Raw genomic sequence first — 21,617 nt, forward strand, 5'->3', positions numbered from 1 at the left:
ATACTCATTATCGTGTATTCACAAATTTTTGCATGAGATGCAGGCGTTGGCTGTGTGAGGTAAGCTCACCATCAACTAGAATGATATGCTTTTCCTCTGGCTAATATTTTTTGCTTCTTCCTTCTCCTTCTCTTCTTTTACCTTTTTGGAAGGGTGGAGATAACCACAGGATTATAAAAATACAATTTAGAGCCAAATCTGCTAACTAATTGGGATGCACAACAATTTTATTTTGTGTTGGGCAGGGCAGCCAAAGGTAGCAGAAAGAACTTGTCCCATAATTTAAGATGGAAAAAAGTTCATTAGTGGAGCTAAACCTATCATTTAGGGTCTTTTTTTTTTTTTTCCTTGTAGAAATAACTCCCTGGATTTAAAATGAAAATCAACTGAAAATTTGTTTTGCTATGCAAAATTCTGCTTTAGAGAAAATTCAGAAGGAATTTTTGTTCTTTATTCCTAGGGATGTTTATAGTAACTTCCCTATTTCTGATTAGTTTTATTCATATTATGCACAATCAATAAATCATGATAGTGTAATAATCAAAAAGCATACCAAGTTTAAAAACATACATGAGTCCCTTTTGGGGGGTGGCCACTGGGAATTGAATGCAGAAACACTTAACCACTGAGCTGTCTTTTTATTTTTAATTTTGAGTGAGGGCCTCACTAAATTGTTGAGGCTGGCTTTGAACTTTAAATCTTCCTACCTCAGCCTCCAAGTCACTGGAATTACAGGCATGCACCACCATGCCCGGCCACAAGCCTTTTTATTAAAGGTTTAATGAAAGGCAAATTCAAGTTTTAGGTTTGTTAAAGCCAAGGCATAATGTGAGTGGATTCTGGGTAAAATGTCAAAAATTAAAGCTATAATAGGAAATAAAAGGTAGGGATAGGAATAATAGATGCAAAGAGAAGTAAAGGGGACACAATTAAAACTAAGTGTTTCATAACATAAAACTTCAAATTCAGAGTCATGTTCTCCATTTTCTCTTCTCCTCTCCTAACCATCTTAATCATCTGTCTCTCAAACAGGATTTAGTGACTTTAAATATTAGGATACTCAAAATCTGCCAAGACTAATAGCTAAAATCTAAAATAATAACAGGCTTCCTTCTAGAAGAATAACCAGGTGAAGTTATAAAAACTTTCCACATTTTCTATGTTAAGAATAAAGAAGTAAAAAAAATAAGACTGATTACCTCCTTGTGGACAAACAACACGAGGCTGTACAAACGATGGCTTCACAACTTCAAACCACCAGAAGAGTTCTGCCATGAACACCAAATAATTACTCTATATAAGGAAGTTAAGAAAATTAAAAAAAAAAACCCTAAATAAAGTAACACTTGATCATGAATTAATGATAAGTAGAATTATAATCTGTTCTATTAAATGTAGGCTTAAATCTCATTCATTCACTACTGAAGAATTTCTACTATAGGCTATTAACTCTGTAATAAAATATTAGCACTTGTGGGTAAACATTATGAATGTTCAAAACTTCTTTGGTGATTTTATTTATGGTTCTAGAATGGTGGTCCAATTTATCTAGCAGGTATTAACATCTCTAGCTGTGTAGAACTCTAATATGTAAGGTACTTTTCTTCCAAAGTGAACACAATCAACCAAATATGTATTCAATCTTTTGATATCCTGAAGAGCAGTTATAATTTTTAAAAAAATTAAGCTACTCTAGTCAGAGTCCTGGAAATTTCCCTGAAAAATAATTAGGCATATAGTTTAAAACATATTGTTTTCCACGTGCCTGACAATGCTAAACTCAATGGTAATCTAGGTGCTATATAACACCAAAACTCTAGATTGTTAAGGGAAGGCCTTAATAATTTTGAAATGTACAAAAAACATTATTCATACAATTTAATGCATCCATTTAACTTTGATAAGTTATTAATAAGGATAAGTCAACAATATTTTTATTTATATTTCAAAATGCAAATACTTTTTAAATGGCTTGAAATTAAAAGGCTCCTCAAAAACACATTTATACTACAACTTTATATTTTAAATATACATAACATAAAAGCTGTACACATAATTACTTTAATCTGAGATACTTGGAAAATTTTTTAAAAATAGAACTATATAAAAATCTGTTTTCAGGGGCTGGGGTTGTGGCTCAGTGGCAGAGAACTTGCCTAGCACATGTGAGGAATTGGGTTCAATTCTCAGCACCACATAAATAAATAAATAAAAGGAATTGTATCCATCTACAAATAAAGTATTTTAAAAATAATATTAATAAGAATTCATACCCCATTTGAAACAAATGTATGATATATGATATGTCAAGATCAATGTAATGTTTTGAGCAACTAATAAATTTCTGATGTTTTTTTTAAAAAAATCCTTGGAAAGTGTAAAGTATCAGACCACTAAATAATGTAGATTTTTACCTTTTGACTTTTTTTATTCTTTCATTTTTAAAATTTTTTCTTTTTAATTATACATGGTAGTGGAATGCATTTTGGAAAAACAAACAAACAAACTAGAAATCTCAATACTGTGTAAAGCAAATTTGAAGAGTGGAGCTTGACATACTGAATTACCATTTTGACTCTGACTCCCTGCTTATAAGTGACCTCTCCTGTGATAGTTTTCTCTCTCTCCAGCCATCCATAGAGCAAGGTCATAATGCAAACTTCCTGCAACATCAATAAGCTCAACGAATCATAGTTATTAAATCAATGAGAATGTAATGTTGTGTCCTTATTTTTTTTCCAAACAAATAGTAATAAAATTTCATATTTTTCCTAGATGGTAAGGAGCAATCAATACTGTTATTTCAAAGAGCCTTTTTCATAAAACTGCATTAACACATTCATGGTTTCCCCCTTGTCCTAAGCTTTTACATAGCTCTTTTTAGTTGTTAAATCATAATAAAGTGATCTTTAAAAATAATAAAAATAAAAACAATATTGCTGCTTAAAATTGATGAATCAAACATAGAAAGTCCAATAGATGTAAAGTATTATACACCTAAAAGTTTGCTACATTACACTGAAGTATGTCCTGATGTTCATGTACTTAATAAATATTTTCAGAGGAATATTTACCATGGAATGTTCTAAAATGTGTAAAGCTAATCATTGTCATAGAAATACTGGTAATGTTTTCAATAGATCTGTATAAATTCATCTATGTATATAGGTAGATTTTATGAGCTATTGTGATAGCTTTTGAAATTTCAAAGCAAAAATGAGGATTTTTGTTGTTGTTGTTTTAAAATATATGCACATGTACACACACCTTCAGGGAAACCATTTTTTGATGGATAGTCTTCACTGACCTGATTATAAAAAACAGTGTCAAAGATTCAATAAAGAAATGTAAAGACTAAAAAAAAAGTGTTTTCAGAGTTATTTTTAAAATATACCTTAAAAAAAAAAAATATATATATATATATATATATATACACACACACACACACACAAAATATATATAAATATAAATATTTGGGGTGTTTGGTACCTAATGAAACTATTATTATAATTATTATATTGATTAAAAGTTTGATGAGTAAGGTCTTATTTCATATTAAATTTGTTTTAAAAATTTTCACTGGATATACAGGTAGGTGTTCTACAATGTCTTGCCTTCTTCCTCTTATCTGCTAACTATGAATGATCTGTAAGGCTCTACATATACTTTCCCTTAGACCATGGGCTCTATTGGTTTTGTTTCTCATATTTAAGTTGGTGACTTTCAAATGTTTATCTCAAATATTTACCTCTTTACCTATCCAGAATGTGAAAGAAAGGAAAGAATCAAGAGTTTCTTTTCTGAAGCAATTGATATTGCCACTTAACAAAATGGAGAAGACTGGGGGAAACAGGTAACGCAAGAAATCATAAACTATTATCTTTAAGATATTCATCAGACCCTTAAGTGAACCTACATATAGGTGGCTGAATATGAGAGTCTGGAGCATTATGGAGGATAATGCACACTGATGAATAGAATTTGGCAGCTTTCTTAAGTTACTCTCAGTGTTTGTTTTCACCATAAATTCCCAGGATATTCAAATGTTTATATGTAAAGGCATACTATTTTTCTTTAAAAAGTAATGAGAATGTTCATAATTCCACAGATTGTGCAGTGGATCTCATCCCTGGTTGCTTTCTCAAAAAACTTTTTGTTTTTGGTACCCAGGGATTGAACCCAGAGGTGCTTAACATCCCGAGCCTTATTTTGGTTTTTTTTTTTTGGTACCGGGATTGAACCCAGAAGTGGTTAACCACTGAGCCACATCCTCAGCTCTTTTTATATTTTATTTTGAGACAGGGTCTCGTAGAGTTACTTAGGGCCTCATTAAGTTGCTGAGTCTGGCTTTGAACCTCCTGCCTCAGCATCCCTAGCTGCTGGTATTACAGGTGTGCACCACAGTTGCTGGCTCTTGAAAACAAAAACTTTTTTTAATGGGGTCTTGCTATATTGCTCAGGCTGATCCTGAATTTGTGAGCTTAAATTATCTTCCTGCCATAGCCTCCCAAGTAGCTGGACCTACAGGCATGTACCACAGCACCCAACTTTATGTTTTTAATTATATTCCTCTCTCCTTTATATTTATACTGTCTTTCAACTGAATTTTTGCTACTTTTAAACATGCTCAAAGCCAGCCCATGTCCGTAATCCCTACAACTCAGGAGGTTGAGGCAAGAGGAAAGTTTGAGGTCAACTTGGGCAATTTAGCAGGACCCTGTCTCAAAATAAAAAATTAAAAGCACTAAGTATATAGGATCAGTGGTAAAGAAATCCTGTGTTCAATCCCCAGTACCAAAACAAACAAATTAAAAAACATGCTCAAATCTCTCTTTATTAAAAAACAAAAGAAAATAAAACCTTCCTTAGTAAACCATCATTCTCCCATTTCTCCCCATCTACCTTCTTACCTTTTCACAAATCTACCTAAGAGTGGGTTGGGTCTACACGGACACTCTCCATTCCATCCCTTACTATTGCCTCATCCATTCCAGTTTGGCACTGAGCCACATTTCTCCAAAACAGCATTTGTTCAAGTCACCAATGACTTAAATATGTTACTAAATCATATTTTCATATAACCTCTCAGCAGTATCTGATATTCTTCATTTTCCCCCTCTTTGACATGCTGATAATGCCTATGGACCACATAACCAAATGGCTCTCAAATGTATTGACTATACTTATATAACACTGGATTATCAAGCATTTTCTTTGGGATATTTCAAAGGCACTAAAGTCCAAAAGTGTTAATAGTCATTTTCCCCATAAATATGCTCTTAGTCCAGTCCTGTCTCATTTAATGGTACCAGTGTTCCAGTATTTATTTCAGCAAATCAGAAACCTACAGTCATTCTTAACACCTCCTTCTCTCTCCCTCCTCGTATCCAACTCATCATCAAACCTGCAGATCCTACATCCTACATATTTCTGCAATCTATCCAATTCTTGCCATCTTCATTATAAAAACTCTGATTCAAACTGCTCTCCATCTTTATCATAATGATGCTGATTCTTCTTTAGAACACAAAGTTTTTTCTATGGCTTATTAAGAACAAGTTTTTCAAAATGCAACCCCTACCCATCCTTCCATTGCTCTAGAGATAAAAGAGAAACTTTGTATTGCCTACAGAAGGTTACTTGATTGGGTCTCCTTTTTCATTTCTCCAGATTTATCTAGTACCATATTCTTCAGGGTTTCTCATCTTACCTACCAGACTACAAGGTTTTGCCAGACAAAGTCTGTGCTTATCATTACATGGTCAGTTGTTTACAACACTGCCTACGATATAACAGATACTCAATAAATATCTATTGACCAAACATAAATGAATAAATATATGCACACCAAAAGACTAGTCAGCACAGGATCCAAACATTGACTGAGGTATCTCAGGTAGTAAAACTACTGTAATATATATATATATTTTCCCTTTATACTGATCTTTACAGTATACTTTCTAAAGCCAAAATATAAAATACTTTGTAAGTATTGGTGCTATGTTCCACTCTACTTATACAGTTAGCTGAAAGCTGACTTTATCTTTTGGAAAAACACTGCTTAAGAGCTCAATAATGTTCCCAGTAATCAAAGTTCATGAAGATTATTTTGTTATAAATTTATCATGATTAAATGGCAATAAATCTGTCACCCTATTCCATCAATGATACTACATTAATTTCATTTAAAAGCTTCTTTTCTTCTTTTAGTTATTAGAATGTCGGATATAGCTATATATTAAAATGATGTAAAAAATACAAAATTTAGATCATATAGAATAAAAGGTAAATTATGCCTTAACCACCCCCCATATCCTAATACCACACTCAGAGAAATCACTATTATTTTGTTTGTAGCCTTCTACAGACCTTCCTCTGTGCATCTATGATGTTCTCCTCAGTATCTACCAGGGTGGGAAAGGAAAAGGGTGTGGCACCAGGATCCCCACTATTACCAAAGTCTGTAGATGCTCAAGTCCCTTAGGTAAAATAGTGTATCATTTGTGTACAACGTACACAAAACTTTAAATCACCAGTAGATTACTTAAGATATCTAATACAGTTTAAATGCTATATAAACTGTTATTATACTGAATTGTTTACAGAATAATAATATGAAAAAGTCTATACATGTTCAGTATAAACACAATTTGTTTTGAATATTTTCCATCTGTGGTTGGTTGAATTCACAGAAGTGAAACCCACAGATCCAGAGGGTAGACTATATATGTATATCTTTGCATATACATAGAAAAAAAATCTCGGGGCTGGGGATGTGGTTTACTGGTCCTGGATTCAATCCCCAGCAACACCACCAAAAAAAAAAAAAAAAAAGAAAAGAAAAAGCTTTCTTCAATACATAATGTCTTAGATACCTTTCTACCTTAGCAGAAATATCTCTACTTCCTTCCTTTAAACAGTTCAGTTATACTACAAAACATTTAAAATTATAACTTTAGTAATAAGGATAATTTACAACTTTTTACCACCATGAACAATCCTTATATAGCCTTCTGCTTTTCATTTTTTTTTTGCTGTGCTCAGGATCAAACACAAGGACTTGTATTTTCTAAACATGTTAAATCAGGTTAGATAATGACAAACTGTCCTTAAAAATGACCACCTACTAATCACACTACTAGTCACTAGATATAATACTTCTTGAAGGGGCAGCAGTAAGGAATGGCCTAACACCAATACGCAGTGCATATTCTAAAATAAGGGGCAAATACAATGGCATTTTAAAAGGTTTATTTCCAGACAATATTTCCTCCCCTTTCTTTCCCATTTTGGGTTTTGTTGTGAGATCTGAAGGATCCCTTCCTTCTTGACATTTTCCATAATCCTGCTGAATGCTAAGTGATCTCCTCCTTCTCTCTACTCCCACTATACTGGGTTCCTTTATCTCTTTCAGCATAGAATTGTCCCTATTTGTTTACCAACATGTCTCTTCTGCTAAGCCAATGGAAATCTTTCAGGACTGTAGACACCATTAGGGCAATTTTATTTGGGATGGCAGAGAGGCAGAACTGTTTTGTTCACTGCTTTATCCTGAAAACTGAAGATTCAATAAATATTTGTTGAGTGAATAAATGAATGAATACCCCAGTACAGTGCCTTTCCATATTACATTTTTGTGACAATGCTGTATATGTGTGTGTGTGTGTGTGTGTGTGTGTGTGTGTGAGAGAGAGAGAGAGAGAGAGACAGACAGACAGACTAGGGACTGAACCACGGGACACTTTACCACTGAGCTTCATCCTCAACACTTTTTCTCTTTTCTTTAAAGACAGGACCTTATTAAGTTACCAAAGCTAGTCTTGAACTTGCAATCCTCCTTCCTCAACCTCACGAGTAGCTGGGATTACAGGAGGGCACCATGACACCCTTTCTCTTTTCATTTTCTTAATGTGTGTAGCCCTTCATGTTTTTTTATTTTGAGACAAGGTCTCACCAAGTTGATTAGGGTCTTGTAAAGTGCTGAGATTGGCTTTGAACCCGCAATTCTCCTATCTTAGCCCCCTGAGCTGCTGGGATTACAGGCATGTGCTATCATACCTGGCACAGACAATGTCTTAATTAGAGCTCTTGTTCTAAGAATATTCATGTTACACTTGTTAAGAGCAGATGCAAACAAATCCTAAAGTTCTCAAAAGTAATAGATGGCCCTACTCATTTTCATAATCTGCTTTTGAATCATTTCCTAGAAATGTAAATTATATCCATGGGGGCTATCTGTGTTTATAACATGTGACTCCCATCATGTATGTAATATAAATGAACTCTAAACTTCAAATAAATTACTTTTTTTTTTTTTTTTTTTTTTTTGTACTGAGAATTGAACTCAGGGGCACTCAACCACTGAGCCACATCCCCAGCCCTATTCTGTACTTTATTTAGAGACAGGGTCTCACTAAGTTGCTTAGTGCCTCGCTAAGTTGTTGAGGCTGGCTTTGAACTCATGATCCTCCTGTCTAAGCTTCTGGAGCATGGGATTATAAGCATGCAACACAGAGCTCGGCACAAATAAATTACTATTTTAAATACTTTTTTTCTTTAGGAATTGAAAAAAACCTATAAAGTTCTTATATACGTAATTATACTACAATATTAAAGTTCAAGGTTTTATAAAACTGTGTGTATGAATCAATTATACAACATTTACAATTTCTGAATTTATATTAATGACTCACATAAAATATACTACTAAAATAATCTCTAAATAAGAAACCTTAAAGTATTAAAAATACAGTACTTATAACAACCCAATTTTCAAAATTCGGAACAAAATGCAGTTTTCAAAACTCTAATCATGTTTATTATCCTTAACATTTAATATCAATGGAAATAAAATATATTTGACTTACAATCAATGAAACATCACTAATTTAAATAAAATTTTATCATTCTTTTAATGAAAACTGAACGCAAACACTGATGGAAAAACAATAAAGGTGATAAATTTTTAATATTTTGATAACTAAATAACTATTCATATGACCTAGTGATAATAAACTAAATTTCAATTTCATGCTCATTACATATATAGAAACATGCAGATACCATTTTATATAACTATACTACATATTTATGCAAAGTGAAAATTAAATAGTATATGACCTTATTTTTCTATATTTTTTTAATTAAAATTCTTGAAGAAAAAAATCCTTCATTATTTTTAAAGGAAGAATCTCACTTTTTATTACCATCTATGTTTAGAAATATTAATGGCTCATGTTCTATTCTGTTAACATTAAGGCTACAGATCAATTTTATACATGACTTTGTCTAGCTTTGCATTGTAAAAGAAATCTGTAGCTATTAATATATTTAAATAAATATTTAAAAAATATAAGAAGAAAAATCAAACTATTTTTTTCAAAAGTTCTTGATTGATACAGTTAAACTATAAGCTTAAAGTAACAAGGCCATTTATATATCTTGTATGTTCCTCTTATACAAACTTTAAAAAAGCAAAGAGAATAATTTAACTTACTTTTATGGATGAAGCAGCATATAGCATATCTTCCAGGGTGAAATGGCAACACTGGTTCAAGTATTCTTGGCAAAATTCTTGAATCAGCTGCAGGTTATATAGACTATCAGCCAAAGACATAGTTTCTTTCAAACAAATATCTTAAATAGAAAAAAAGCAAGGTAATGACTTTGGATTAATTTGATGAACATTCCATAATTAGTGACAGTTCAAATACACAAATATATAGAATCTCTTTAATACACATTTACAGATAAAGTGATCATTACACAGAAAGTTCTCCACTCTCTTCCCCAGGGTTATATGTAAGTGTTCTTTTTTTTTAAGCCTTCAATACTTATTAAATATTATGTTAAATATTTGTTACTATCTATATAAAAATATTTCACTAGAACACTTACCCTCTAATCTGACAACACCAGGACAGTAAAAATGAATAAGGGCAGCTAACGCACAGCCATCTGTACCATCCTTCAGCAAATTTTCTACCAATGGAATGCAAGGCAGTTGCTTAAGCAATGTTTGCTCTTTCCTATAACGAGCCTACAATATATATATACATAGAAAAGAGGGAGATAAAAATAAACAAGTACTAAGCAACATACAGGAAAAAAAAATCAGAATTGAAAATTCTAACATATCAAATAGTAATATATAAACCAAGAGAAGTGATTAACTATTCACCAATATCCTTCTTTTCTAAATAATACCAGATATTACCAGTTAAATACACAGCAATAATAGTATAATTTCAAAGTTAAATATTTAATATAACACTATATTACTAATTCACATGAAATGACACTTAGGTTAAATACTTAAAAAGCATCACAAAACATATTTGGACACTTTATACCCAAATCACCAATTCTGTTCATTTGTAGATCACAAAGTTCATTTACTTTAATACTAAGACTTACTTTAGACTGAAAGTTCTTACACAGAAAGGCCAGAAGTTCTTTTTGTTTTTTGTTTTTGTGGTGCTAAGGACTGAGCTCAGGGATTCATGCATGCTAGGCAAACACTGCCACTGAGCTACATCTCCAGCCCTTAAAAGTTCTTAAATGGGAAGAGCAAAAAGTATTATTTGAGCAGAGAGAGTTACTAGAGTTATCAAAAAGGAGCAGGTAAAAGAATATACTATTCTTAAGAGAAATATGGAGATAAGAAACGCAACTTTGAAGAATAGTTATCAAAGCACCAAGATACTCTTCTGGTTCATCATTTCAATGGAGAAATAATACAAATAAAGTGATAACAACTCTGAAACAAAAAACTCCCAATCCAGGTAACATTAACCAATATATAAATCAAGCATAAGGGTGCTCCCCCTCAAAAACAGAAGACTTTAAGTTTTCTAAAGACTGTTTGGTGTGGATGGATATAAGTTTTTAGGAGAGCTCTTGAAAGAGGAAACATGCTGTATAACTGGTTAAGGGAACAATGATTGAGTCAGATTACCTGGGTTCAGATCCTGGTTCTGCCACTTATTAGCTATGTGATCTTAAACAAGTTACTTAAAACTCTATTTTCTCATTTTCCCCATCTGTGAAATGGGGATAATAACAGGACCTACTTCACAGAACCACTGGAGGATTAAATAAGATGATGGACATAAAGGGCTGTGCACACTGCTGGGCACACAGAGCAATCAATAAAGTTAGCTGTTAGTAGCTAGTAGCTCTCCTAAAGCCGAGAAATAGAGTGTTCAAGATTTAGTGATGGTGAATATTATTTTATTAGCAAAATTTATATAGGTGTTTAAATAGTCATTTTAAAAGAGGTAATCGAGACTAATTTTATTTTTATTTGCATTTAAACTGCCATCACTATATTTTATAATTAAAATGTAATTATGAGAAATATTTTTGTAAGAATAAAATAGAAAAATTTATTGAAAAGAACATTTAACTATTTGTGGTAAAATTACATGTTTTGAATGACATCCCTCAGAAAAACATACATTAATGAAGAAAGAGATATTTATTTCTGCTTCTCTCTCACTGGCTACCCAAGGACAAGATTCATGGAACATATTATCCTCTTGAAGATTTTTGGAAGAATTTATTCTTATTGATCAGTGAAAGCTAGACATCTACAGTCAATGGTATATTCCTAACTAGAATACCTATATTCAGAACACAATTACTTACATGAACTATATAGATTCTTTCATTACTGATTTTTACATAATCCTTAGAAAACTTCCTCACTTTGTTGCTAGGAGACAGTTTAAAAATCAACCATGAAAAGAGGAGAGGAGAGAAGTTAGAGGGACAGGAAAGAAAAAAAAAAAAGGAATGAGAAAAAAGAAATCAACAGTAGCATTTTATTTATTGATTTATTTATTTTTGGAACTGGGGATTGAACCCAGGGGTGCTCCAATACTCCTTCCCCAGTCCTTTTTTATTTTGAGATAGGGTCTCACTAAATTGCTGAGACTGGCCTCAAACTTGGCAATATTTCTATCTCAGGCTTCTGGGTTGTTGGGATTACAGGTGTGGGCTACCATGTCTGCTCAATCGATAGCATCTTCTAGCTTTAAGTTACCTTTCTTACCTTTAGTAAGCACTGTTCCAGATCTTTACCCTCTTTTCTTGGTTAGCTGGAATCAAAACAGTTTGCCTCTCAGACATCCTCTAAATTGGACTGGACTCAGTCCCAAACTTCCCAGATCTTTTCTAGGATTAAATTGCTTTCAGCCTATAATCTGAATTGAAATGAACCCATTACCAAGGGTCATGGAAAAAAGAAATGAATTGTGTGATTTAGTCTGTTTCCTTTGCCAAGCAGTACTTTTGGACAAGGTGTGTGTGTGTTTGTGTTTATGTGTGCATGTATGTGTGTGTATATACAGCTTAACACACATGCGCAGCTTCATATGGTGTTAGAAATAAATGTCTATGATTTAGACTAGACAATCAGAAAATTATGAGTTGTGTCAGGATTATATTCTTGGAGAGACAAAAGGTAAACCAACTTTTAATTCTTGAGGTTATGCACAACTCTCAGTTTGCCTAGAGTTCAAGAAAATCATCCAGCCTTTTATACTTGAACATACTCTATGCTTTGTAAAATTCACTGAATGAAACTATTTCCTATTCTTTCTACAAACAAAACTTGGTATTTAAAAGGAGAACCACATTTTCTATGTCAACATTATGATATATTTCTAAATTATATTTTTATTCTTGTTGGTATAACCCTCAGACTTAATCCTGAAATATCAATTCTTCAAGTCAAATCAGAATTCAATATAGATTAGGTCCAATACTGTTGAGGACACAGAGAACTTTTTACTTTCTCATCACACAAAAGATTGTCCTCTATAATTCAGGCTTAACAGAAAATGACTCTGTCAAAAAGATACTTTAAAAATACAATTTATACAAGCAATTCAAATTTACTTAAAATTCATAACACTCTACATCTATTAGTTGTTTTTGTATTGGTTTTACTTACTTACTGAATGCGAATACTGATAAAGATTAGCAAAAGGATGCTCTTTAAATTATTTTAAAAATTTCTAATCTAAATTTTGGCTAGATCTACCATCTTTCCATTTTACAGTATGATCAAATATCTTTTTTTGGTGCTGGGGATTGAACCCATAGCCTTGTATACGCAAGGCAAGCACTCTATCAGCTGGGCTATTCGTCCAGCCTCATGATCAAATATCTTAAAGCCAAATCTCAGTCACTAACAGAACTATATGAAATGATTATACCAGCAAGATATTAACAATATCATTCTACAACTCCAATTCTGGAAAGCAAATTGAAGTAGCTGGGCAAACTTACTGGAACCAGTTTCCAAAACCATTTGGAAGGAGACTTCAGAGGAAGCAGCAGAAAAAGGGTGAAAGCAAAAGGTAAAGGGAAAATTCATCAGAATTATTTTCAATTAACAAATTATAGTAGAGTTTCTGATAGCGGAGTTCCAAGTTTATAATTCGCAGAACATTTTTTCACATGCTAGTTAATTACTTCAATTAAGAAGATAAAGGTTCCTAATAATAAAGACTACCACCTTCTTCTCACATGTATAGAAATTCATTTTTGGATACTCAGGATATGCTTGCTGCATTATTTTGAAAAAAAAAGAATTTTATTTCTGAGTTTGGGAATCACATGTCATACTGAAAATAAAAATAAATAAATCTATATCATATAAGGTAAGCAAAACAATTCTAGGGCTAGATCTTCAAATCAGCCCTCACAAATAGATAACATTTCCTTAGATTCTTCTTACAGCACTGGAAGAATGACCCTACTGACTGTGTTGCATGTATGTTAATCTTACACATATGTTAATCTCCCATTTAACAGAAAATTTTTGGCAGTTGCAGTTATAATAGCCTCAAAAAGTATAAGAACAGGATCAAAGAGCAGGAAGCCACTGAAAATGTGTCAAGGTTCCCAATCTTTTGTTGTTTTTAGACTAGAAGAATCCATTGCATAGAAACTAGTAGTAAGAAATTACTGTGGACTATTCCCAATAGCAGGTATGTAAAAGTTTCAGATATAATGGTTTAAGTTACTCCAAATTTCTTATAAAATATTTAATTAGATTTTTTCACTAATTCAAACTGTTTTGGCCTTTCTTCTAACTCTTCATTGGTCTAAATTGGTAGTAGCATCCTATTAGGGAAAAAAGGAAAACCATATAGATTGGCCAATTGAAGTAAAAATGACCAAAACAAATAATGTCCTAGAAGAACAAATATTTATTCTATACATGCTTATATACACAGGCTTCAAAAGTTCAAATATATAACACAATTTCCTTGCTGAAGAGCAACTGCATTTCTGAAATGACCAGCAATAATCCCCTTCTTTAGTTCATAGGAAGGTACTGGTAAAACTGCAACCCTGAGTCCTGTTTTAAGATGTAAAAGTAGTTGTGAGAAACAAGGGTTTTCAAAAACCACAGGTAATATAGGTAAAAACTTTTATTAAGTCTCTGTGTATGGCAGGGACTAATCTGGCAAGTCCAGATTTTTTGTAGCAGTTGTAATGGATCAAGCAAAAAGTAAAAATATATTGATGTTGGAAGTCTGAATTCTCATTGTGGAAGGGAAAGTCAGATATGGAATAGGGGAAAGAAAGAAAAAAGAACTCTGTAAAATTGAACTGGAATCAGAAGTTTAAATATGAGCTCATGATCACATATTTTTAAGTTTATTTCTGAGCTCTCTGCTGAAACAGCCTGGAAGTAATGGCACTCCACTAGTAATGAGAAGCTTAGTGCCCAGATTTTATAGTTTATAAATACTGTTCTCCAAAGGAATCAGGACTTCTTGGAGAACTGTCTGATTCCAGAGATATGGTAAGGAAGCTACAAAATGTGCTTTAAACATCTTGTAAAGCCAGGAAGTTAGGAAGGACAAAGGGTATAGGATTCAGTTTGAAGGGGCTCCCACTGGCCAAATATGAGACAATTTAGGCATCAAAAAAAAAAAAAAAATACTGTCGATTCTAGGGCTGAGGCAAGGCAAAACAAGATGGAACATCCTGTAGTGCCAAAAAGTAATGAAGAGTTCAAAAAACAAAAGGATAGGACATACCCAACCTGAAAGATCTCCTAAAGGCAAAACATGGAAATGGTGAGTGACAAAATAAATAATGCAGTACTGTATTATAACTCAAAGTATAAAACAAATATGGATGAGTCCACGCCGATATATATAAATAGAGGAAAATAAGCATATCAACATAAATCTTCCTTAAGAAGAAATCCAAATGAATATGCAGATAAAACTAATCTCACTCACCATTCAGGGAATGAACTTCTCTCCCCACAAGTTGGAACAGATTTAGTGATTCATTTCCAAAGAACAGAGTATCAGAGGGAAAATGGTAACTTTTTAATTTTATTTTTTGTGGTGCTGGGGATTGAATCCAGGGCTTTGTGCATGCTAGGCAAGCACTTTGCCACCTGAGCTATATCCCCAGCTCTGGAAAATGGTAACTTTATAATAGAGAAACTTCACAAACATACCTTAGGGATCAAGATTAACATCACCAGTGATAAATCATGTAACTATCATGTACTCTCAATATGACTGATATTTGTGATATTCTAAAAAAAAAAAAAACCTGCAACTCCAATCTAATCGTAAAAAATATCAGACACACCCAAATTATGGGATTTGTACAAAACATGTAACCAATATTTAAAAAGGATATTAATAGGAAAACTGGTGGAATCTAAATAAAGTCTATAGTGCAGGCAATACAATGTACCAATGATACTTTTTCAGTGTTGACAAATGAGCCACAATTATGTAAGATGTTAACATTACGGGTAAATAGGTAAAGCTACATCATCTTTGAAAATTCCCTATGAACCTAAAATTATCCCCAAGTAAATTTATTTATAAAATAAAAACACAAAAACAGAAATTGATTTTGACCCATTAAAAAAAATAAGAATCCATTAGTTAAAATAACAGATGGGTCAATTCTTGCTTATAACAGAATACTGACTAATAAATTGAAAAGAAATAAAGGAGATAGAATATTGCCATTTTCTAACCATTATGGTAAAACTTATTCAGGTGGATATCATCAATGAATGTTAAATCTAGATGAGGGGGGTAACTCTGAAGAGGAACAGGGTATTTACAGTATCAAATTATCTCCTCTAAAATAATTTTTACAAACGGAAAAAAATAACCATGTAGTCAAGGAACAAGACAATATTTTAATTGATCAAAATTAACATAATTTAAATAATTATGAATGTAATGCACTCCACTATTGTCATATATGTAAGAAATAAATAAAAAAGAAAAAATTAACATAATTTAATATAGGCAAATGAATATAATGTGCTTCTGGATACAATACTGCAAGAATTACACAATTTACATAGTGCTTCAGACTGGAAAGCGCATCCTTAATCTAATTATGAGGAATTATCAGAAAAAAACAAATCAAGGAGTATTCTGTTAAAATGACCTGTATTCTTCAAAAATGTAAAGGCCATGAATGAAAAAGAAAAGCTGAGGAGCTGTTTCAGTCTAAAAAACATTGGAGACATGACAAGTAAATACTAAATTAATAATCTCAGACTGGATCTTGTAATTGAAACAACATATTATGAAGTACCACTGATGAAATGGTAACATAAACTGTAAGTTACATTTAAGTATTATGTTGACATTAAATTACCTATACTGTGGTGATGTAAATAAACAGTTTTGTTCTTAGGAAATATATATTGAACTATTAATAAGTAAAGGGGCATGATACATGCAGGCTTCTTTCAAATGTTCTAGAAAAATTTACATATGTGAATATGTATATGCACACATGTGTGTGGAGAAAGAACAATAAAACAAACTGATGAATTTGGGAAAAGAGTTCACTAGTCTTTTTTTTTTTTTTAATTCTTCTTGAAACTTTTTATAAGTCTAAAATTATTTCCAAATAAATGTTCCTAAAAAGTTATGTCTATAACAATTCAAGTCTTTGTATGGTCTTATGTTCCAATCCACAAGATTATCAATATATAAAGCTATTGGAAAAATGGTTATATAACACTCTTATGCAAAGATTAAAATCCTGGTGACATTTCTGAAAAATGTTTAAAAAGCCAAATTCCTTAGTTAACTATACTACATGAGTTGAGAACTAAATAGGGACATATTCTAGATTGGGGTATTATTTTTCCCATAAGAGCAAGAAAATTGTTACACAAGAGAAAAGGTATAAAAAATAAGTATAAAAAAAGAAAATGCATTAGCCCTGATCAAAGAAGCCCACACAAGGATAGATGTGTAATCACAGAACAAAATCTTAGGAAAAGGATTCTATCAAGTACTAAAGTTATAGGTTACAAACCAATGCTTTCCAAGTATGCTCCAAAGAACACTAATTCCACAGGACATTAATTAGTAAGTAGCTCAAATTCCAAAAAGTTCCACTGTTAGGTAACAGAGCAAGATTTCTTTCTCTAGTTTATTCTGTGACATTGTTTTCCTTCATAATAATAACCCGTATATGCAGTAGGACTATGTGAAAATAACACTTATTTTCACAAAGATCTTAATAATGGAAAAAAAGGTAAAACTTATTTGAAATATGAAGGTTTAAATGCTGTGTATGTGCTAACATAAAAATGTGTACTAATCCAAATATTTAAAAATGAATAACACTCTTGTTATTTGTTTGCTCACTCACTTATTCAACAAGTATATTAATATGTATATTATATGGTTAATATGTACAACTGCATGGGGTTAAGTGCCATGAAAAAGTCAAAACAATGTAATACAAGTAGTATCTAGATTGCATAGTTTTTCTTAAAGGTTATTCAACCTGGTTGTTTGAAATACAAATGCCATTTTTTTCCACAGAGATAATGTTTACTTGGTCCTACCTATGTCAGCATATAAAATTCTCATTTGTTTTTAATGTATGTATAATAGATCAGAAGTTAACTATTATATATAGTAAATAAGATTTCTATGGAAAAATTTCATTAGTGTTAAAATTTAGAATGACACCACCTTAGCCTTATACCTAAGAGCTAGGAACAAAATTGAGGGGCAGAATTCTATACAACTCCAAGGCAAAGGTTTGAACTCCTACTTTATGAAAAAAAGAAGGGAGGGAAACTAATGGTTAAAGACTTGGGGATTTGAGAAGAAAGAGACAGGGATAGAAGTTGAACAAAGGCAGGAAAATGAAATATGTAATCTAGAGGAAAAAAGAAGAACTCCTTTAGGGGAAAGGACTTCAACAAAGTTAACATGAAGAAGGCAGCGAGCACATTTTCAGAAACTAGTCAGTAAGTTAGATGGGGTAAATCACTGTGATCCCAAAACATTATATTAAAAATTTAGGTGGTGCTCCACTAAATTTTTCTATTGAATTTGGTAACAGATAAAAGTTTCCTTTCCTTTGTTTACTCTTTAGGTCGGTACCAATGACCAATAAGAAAAGCTCAAAATGAATAAAAGGACTGTAATGAGAAGACCTAAATAATTCAAATAGAAAACAGGGCCTCTGAATATTTACAATTTCTTATATCTCAGTTCTAGTATTATACATGTTTAAAGCACACTTACTACAGTATACTTGAAAATGCTGTGCACAAAAAACAATTCAGTTTTCAAACAAGAAAATTTTAGAAGTTTACTTAAGAATTTTTAAATAATGAATCTATGCTAATGATTCTTTACAGAAAAAAATCATATTGCTCAACTTGAAATTCCAGGAATATTGTTTTGAAGGTTAATCTCACAGCAAATCATTATAAAGGTTAATACATTTAAAATTGTTCTCTTGTTATTTTTGCCAGAAGAACCTCAAAAATTAGGAACTAGTCATCAACAATTTTTTCACAGACACTATCCAGTTAAACTTCATTACATGAATCTACTGGCATGGGTTCCTAAGGTATATTTAACAGTACTAAAAATACTTAATAACGTTACTATTAATAATTCCTACAACAGCACATATGTCAACAAACACACCAAAGACATAATACAGAGTATCACACAAAACACTTTTTTTATTGAAATTATACCTTTTGACCTCCAGGAGTTTCAACTGTGTGATGTTCTTTCAGTTTTTGTTCTTGTTCCATTATGTCTTTCAAATGTTCATTTACCTTAATATAAAAACAGTAATTTGAATTTATATTCAAATATAACAATAAAATAACATGTACCTTACAATGCCTATGGTCGGATTCCTAGTGTCAAATATGAGTACCATTCAAATGAAGAAAATTTCATTTTCACAACCATAAAAAAAATCTTACAGGTGGTTTTATTTGATATTCTGAGATTTATTAATTAATCTGTCAAATACTTTGTTGAGCAAGTACTAATGCTAGAAACTAGAAAGAAAAGGTAATTGAAAATGTTGATTTTAATGCTTAAGTTGCTTACATTTTTAAAACAAAAAGTTTACAATCTGTTTTACAACTAGGAAATGAATATTATATTATGATCATTAAAATTAAATGTTTTTATTATCAATAGAAAACATTATATATCGAGTTCTTAAGCTGTGATTTTACAAACATGTCCTTCATAGGGTCATGGGTAAGTTTCAGTGCAGTCATAAAGCCAAGTTAAAACACAAACTTTTGCGTTTAAGAACTTTCTGGGGAGAAGGCCTCATTTAACACATCAAATTACTAAAGTAGCCCATAATCCTAAAACATAAAGCCATAGTATGTCTAGTGAATAAATTATTTCTTGAATTTACTTTAGATAATTCTGGATTTCCAATTAATGATTTTTAAGGTCACTTTGGTAGCAATATATAAAACTTTAAAAACAGCACGCTAGAAAATATTAATGACATTGGCTACCAAACTTTCAGTCCCCACTTTGTTTCTGGTTCCTGGGAACTGTCTTTTCTTTCTTTGAACTCAGCTCTGTACTAGAAAATTTTTCTAATTAATTTTAACAATCATATCTAGGTGGAACAGTCTGACATGGTGCCAAAATCACTAATATTTTCTGCTTTGATAATGTATGTGTATAAGGCAGCTTTATAGCTCCCATGCATCTTTAAGCATTTTGGACTATTAACCAATGAGGGGTGAAGAAGAAGACAGGACTAAAACCTGACAAGGATTATTATTATTATTATTATTATTATTTTAAGTTTAAAAAGAAATGCTTTATAATTCACTGACAAGTAGTTATAATTAATCTGTCAGTTTGTAGATTATTTTCATTATTTTTAGATTTTTTTATCCAATTCTGTCCAAAAAGCAAACCAGTCACAAATTAACATTTTAAACCACTACTCATGTATTTATTTATTTTCACATACAATAGATAATTCTAAATGTTGGTTATATGCCAGACACTGTACTAACTGGTTAGGGATAAAATAGAATACAAAGCTAAATTCGTCCTTATCCTCATAAAGCAAGGAAGGCAGGGTCAAAAAAAAGAAGGAAGAAGGAAGAAGAAGGAAGAAGAAGGAGGAAGAAGGAGGAAGAAGAAGAAGAAGAAGAAGAAGAAGAAAGGTAATAAATGCTATAAATGAACAAAAAGTAAGCAGAAAATAACAGAAGCAGGAAAACCTCTTTTAGAAAAGGTGGTTGCATCAGAGAAGGCCTCTGCTGTGGTTTGAAGGTCCACCACCAAATTCTTATGCTGAAAATTAACACTTAGTGTGGTAGTAGTAAAAAGTGGAACCTTCTGAGAAGAGATTAAGTCATAAGGCCTTACCCTCATAAACAGGATTAGAGCCTTTATAAAAGAGGCTGAAGGAAGAATCCTGTCCCTTTTAAGAAGCCACTACCTCTGAAGAAGAGAGCAAGCCCTCACAGGACACTGAATTTCCTGGAATCTTGATCTTGAATTTCCCAACTCCCAGAATTATAAGAAGTTAATTTCTGTAGTTTGTAAATTGCCCAATCTAAAGTATTTTGTTAGAGCAGCCAGAACAGACTAAGCCTCCTCAAAGGATAACTTCGAGTTAAGACCTAAAGAGGAAAAGCTAGTGAGCTACAAAACATTAGAAGAAAGAGTATTCTATATAGAGAATAAGAAACACAAGCAAAGGCCCTGTGGTAGGAAAAATACATGGTGTGTCTGAATAACTGAATGAAGAAAAATATGACTAGAATGTAGTGAACTCAAAGGGCTTACAAGATGAGATTGAAAGAGAGGCAGGACTGAGTAATATAAACTTCCAAATTATGTGTTCCTTTGCATGATTTAATGACTTAACATAATCTTATCTTCTGTGATTTTGCTGTTTTATTTTTAAGTTTAAATTCATTTTAGTCACTTATGCTGATAATTATTTTAGCCCTAAATACTCCTAGTTTTCTACAACAAATTTCTTTTATACTCGTGGACAAGTTATGGGGGTGGGGGGATTAAATTAGGCTGAGACAAAAATAAGATCAGAAGGAGATATACCAAATTTGAGAGGCAAGGGTATAGTCATAATGGGAATAAATAATGAAGTAAGGGTTGGTAGACTAGAACAAGGAAAAAATATACACTGAGATTCAGGTTGAATCAAGTGGTTTTAACTTAATTGAAAGTCTGAGGATTAGAGAAAGCATTCTTTCTCTAAAGCTGAGGAATGGAGAAAAATATCACTGAAGATGAATAAATAAGAGAATTTCA

At 32.0% G+C, this 21,617-nt stretch overlaps 1 protein-coding gene across 5 annotated transcripts in view; it reads right to left on the bottom strand.

Annotated features, from left to right (window-relative positions):
• Camsap2 (calmodulin regulated spectrin associated protein family member 2) overlaps positions 1–21,617 on the bottom strand; it is a 91,041-nt gene that overhangs the window by 18,184 nt on the left and 51,240 nt on the right. For all 5 annotated transcript variants that reach the window (XM_071600195.1, XM_027945686.3, XM_071600194.1 and 2 more), the window contains 4 exons: positions 19,037–19,120; positions 9,898–10,039; positions 9,497–9,636; positions 1,200–1,293 (listed from right to left, as the gene is read on the bottom strand). In XM_071600195.1, coding sequence (XP_071456296.1) covers positions 1,200–1,293; positions 9,497–9,636; positions 9,898–10,039; positions 19,037–19,120 — 460 coding nt within the window. The remainder of the gene's footprint in view (positions 1–1,199; positions 1,294–9,496; positions 9,637–9,897; positions 10,040–19,036; positions 19,121–21,617) is intronic.

The sequence above is a fragment of the Marmota flaviventris genome, chromosome 12 (genome assembly GCF_047511675.1).
Source record: "Marmota flaviventris isolate mMarFla1 chromosome 12, mMarFla1.hap1, whole genome shotgun sequence".
Lineage (NCBI taxonomy): Eukaryota > Metazoa > Chordata > Mammalia > Rodentia > Sciuridae > Marmota > Marmota flaviventris.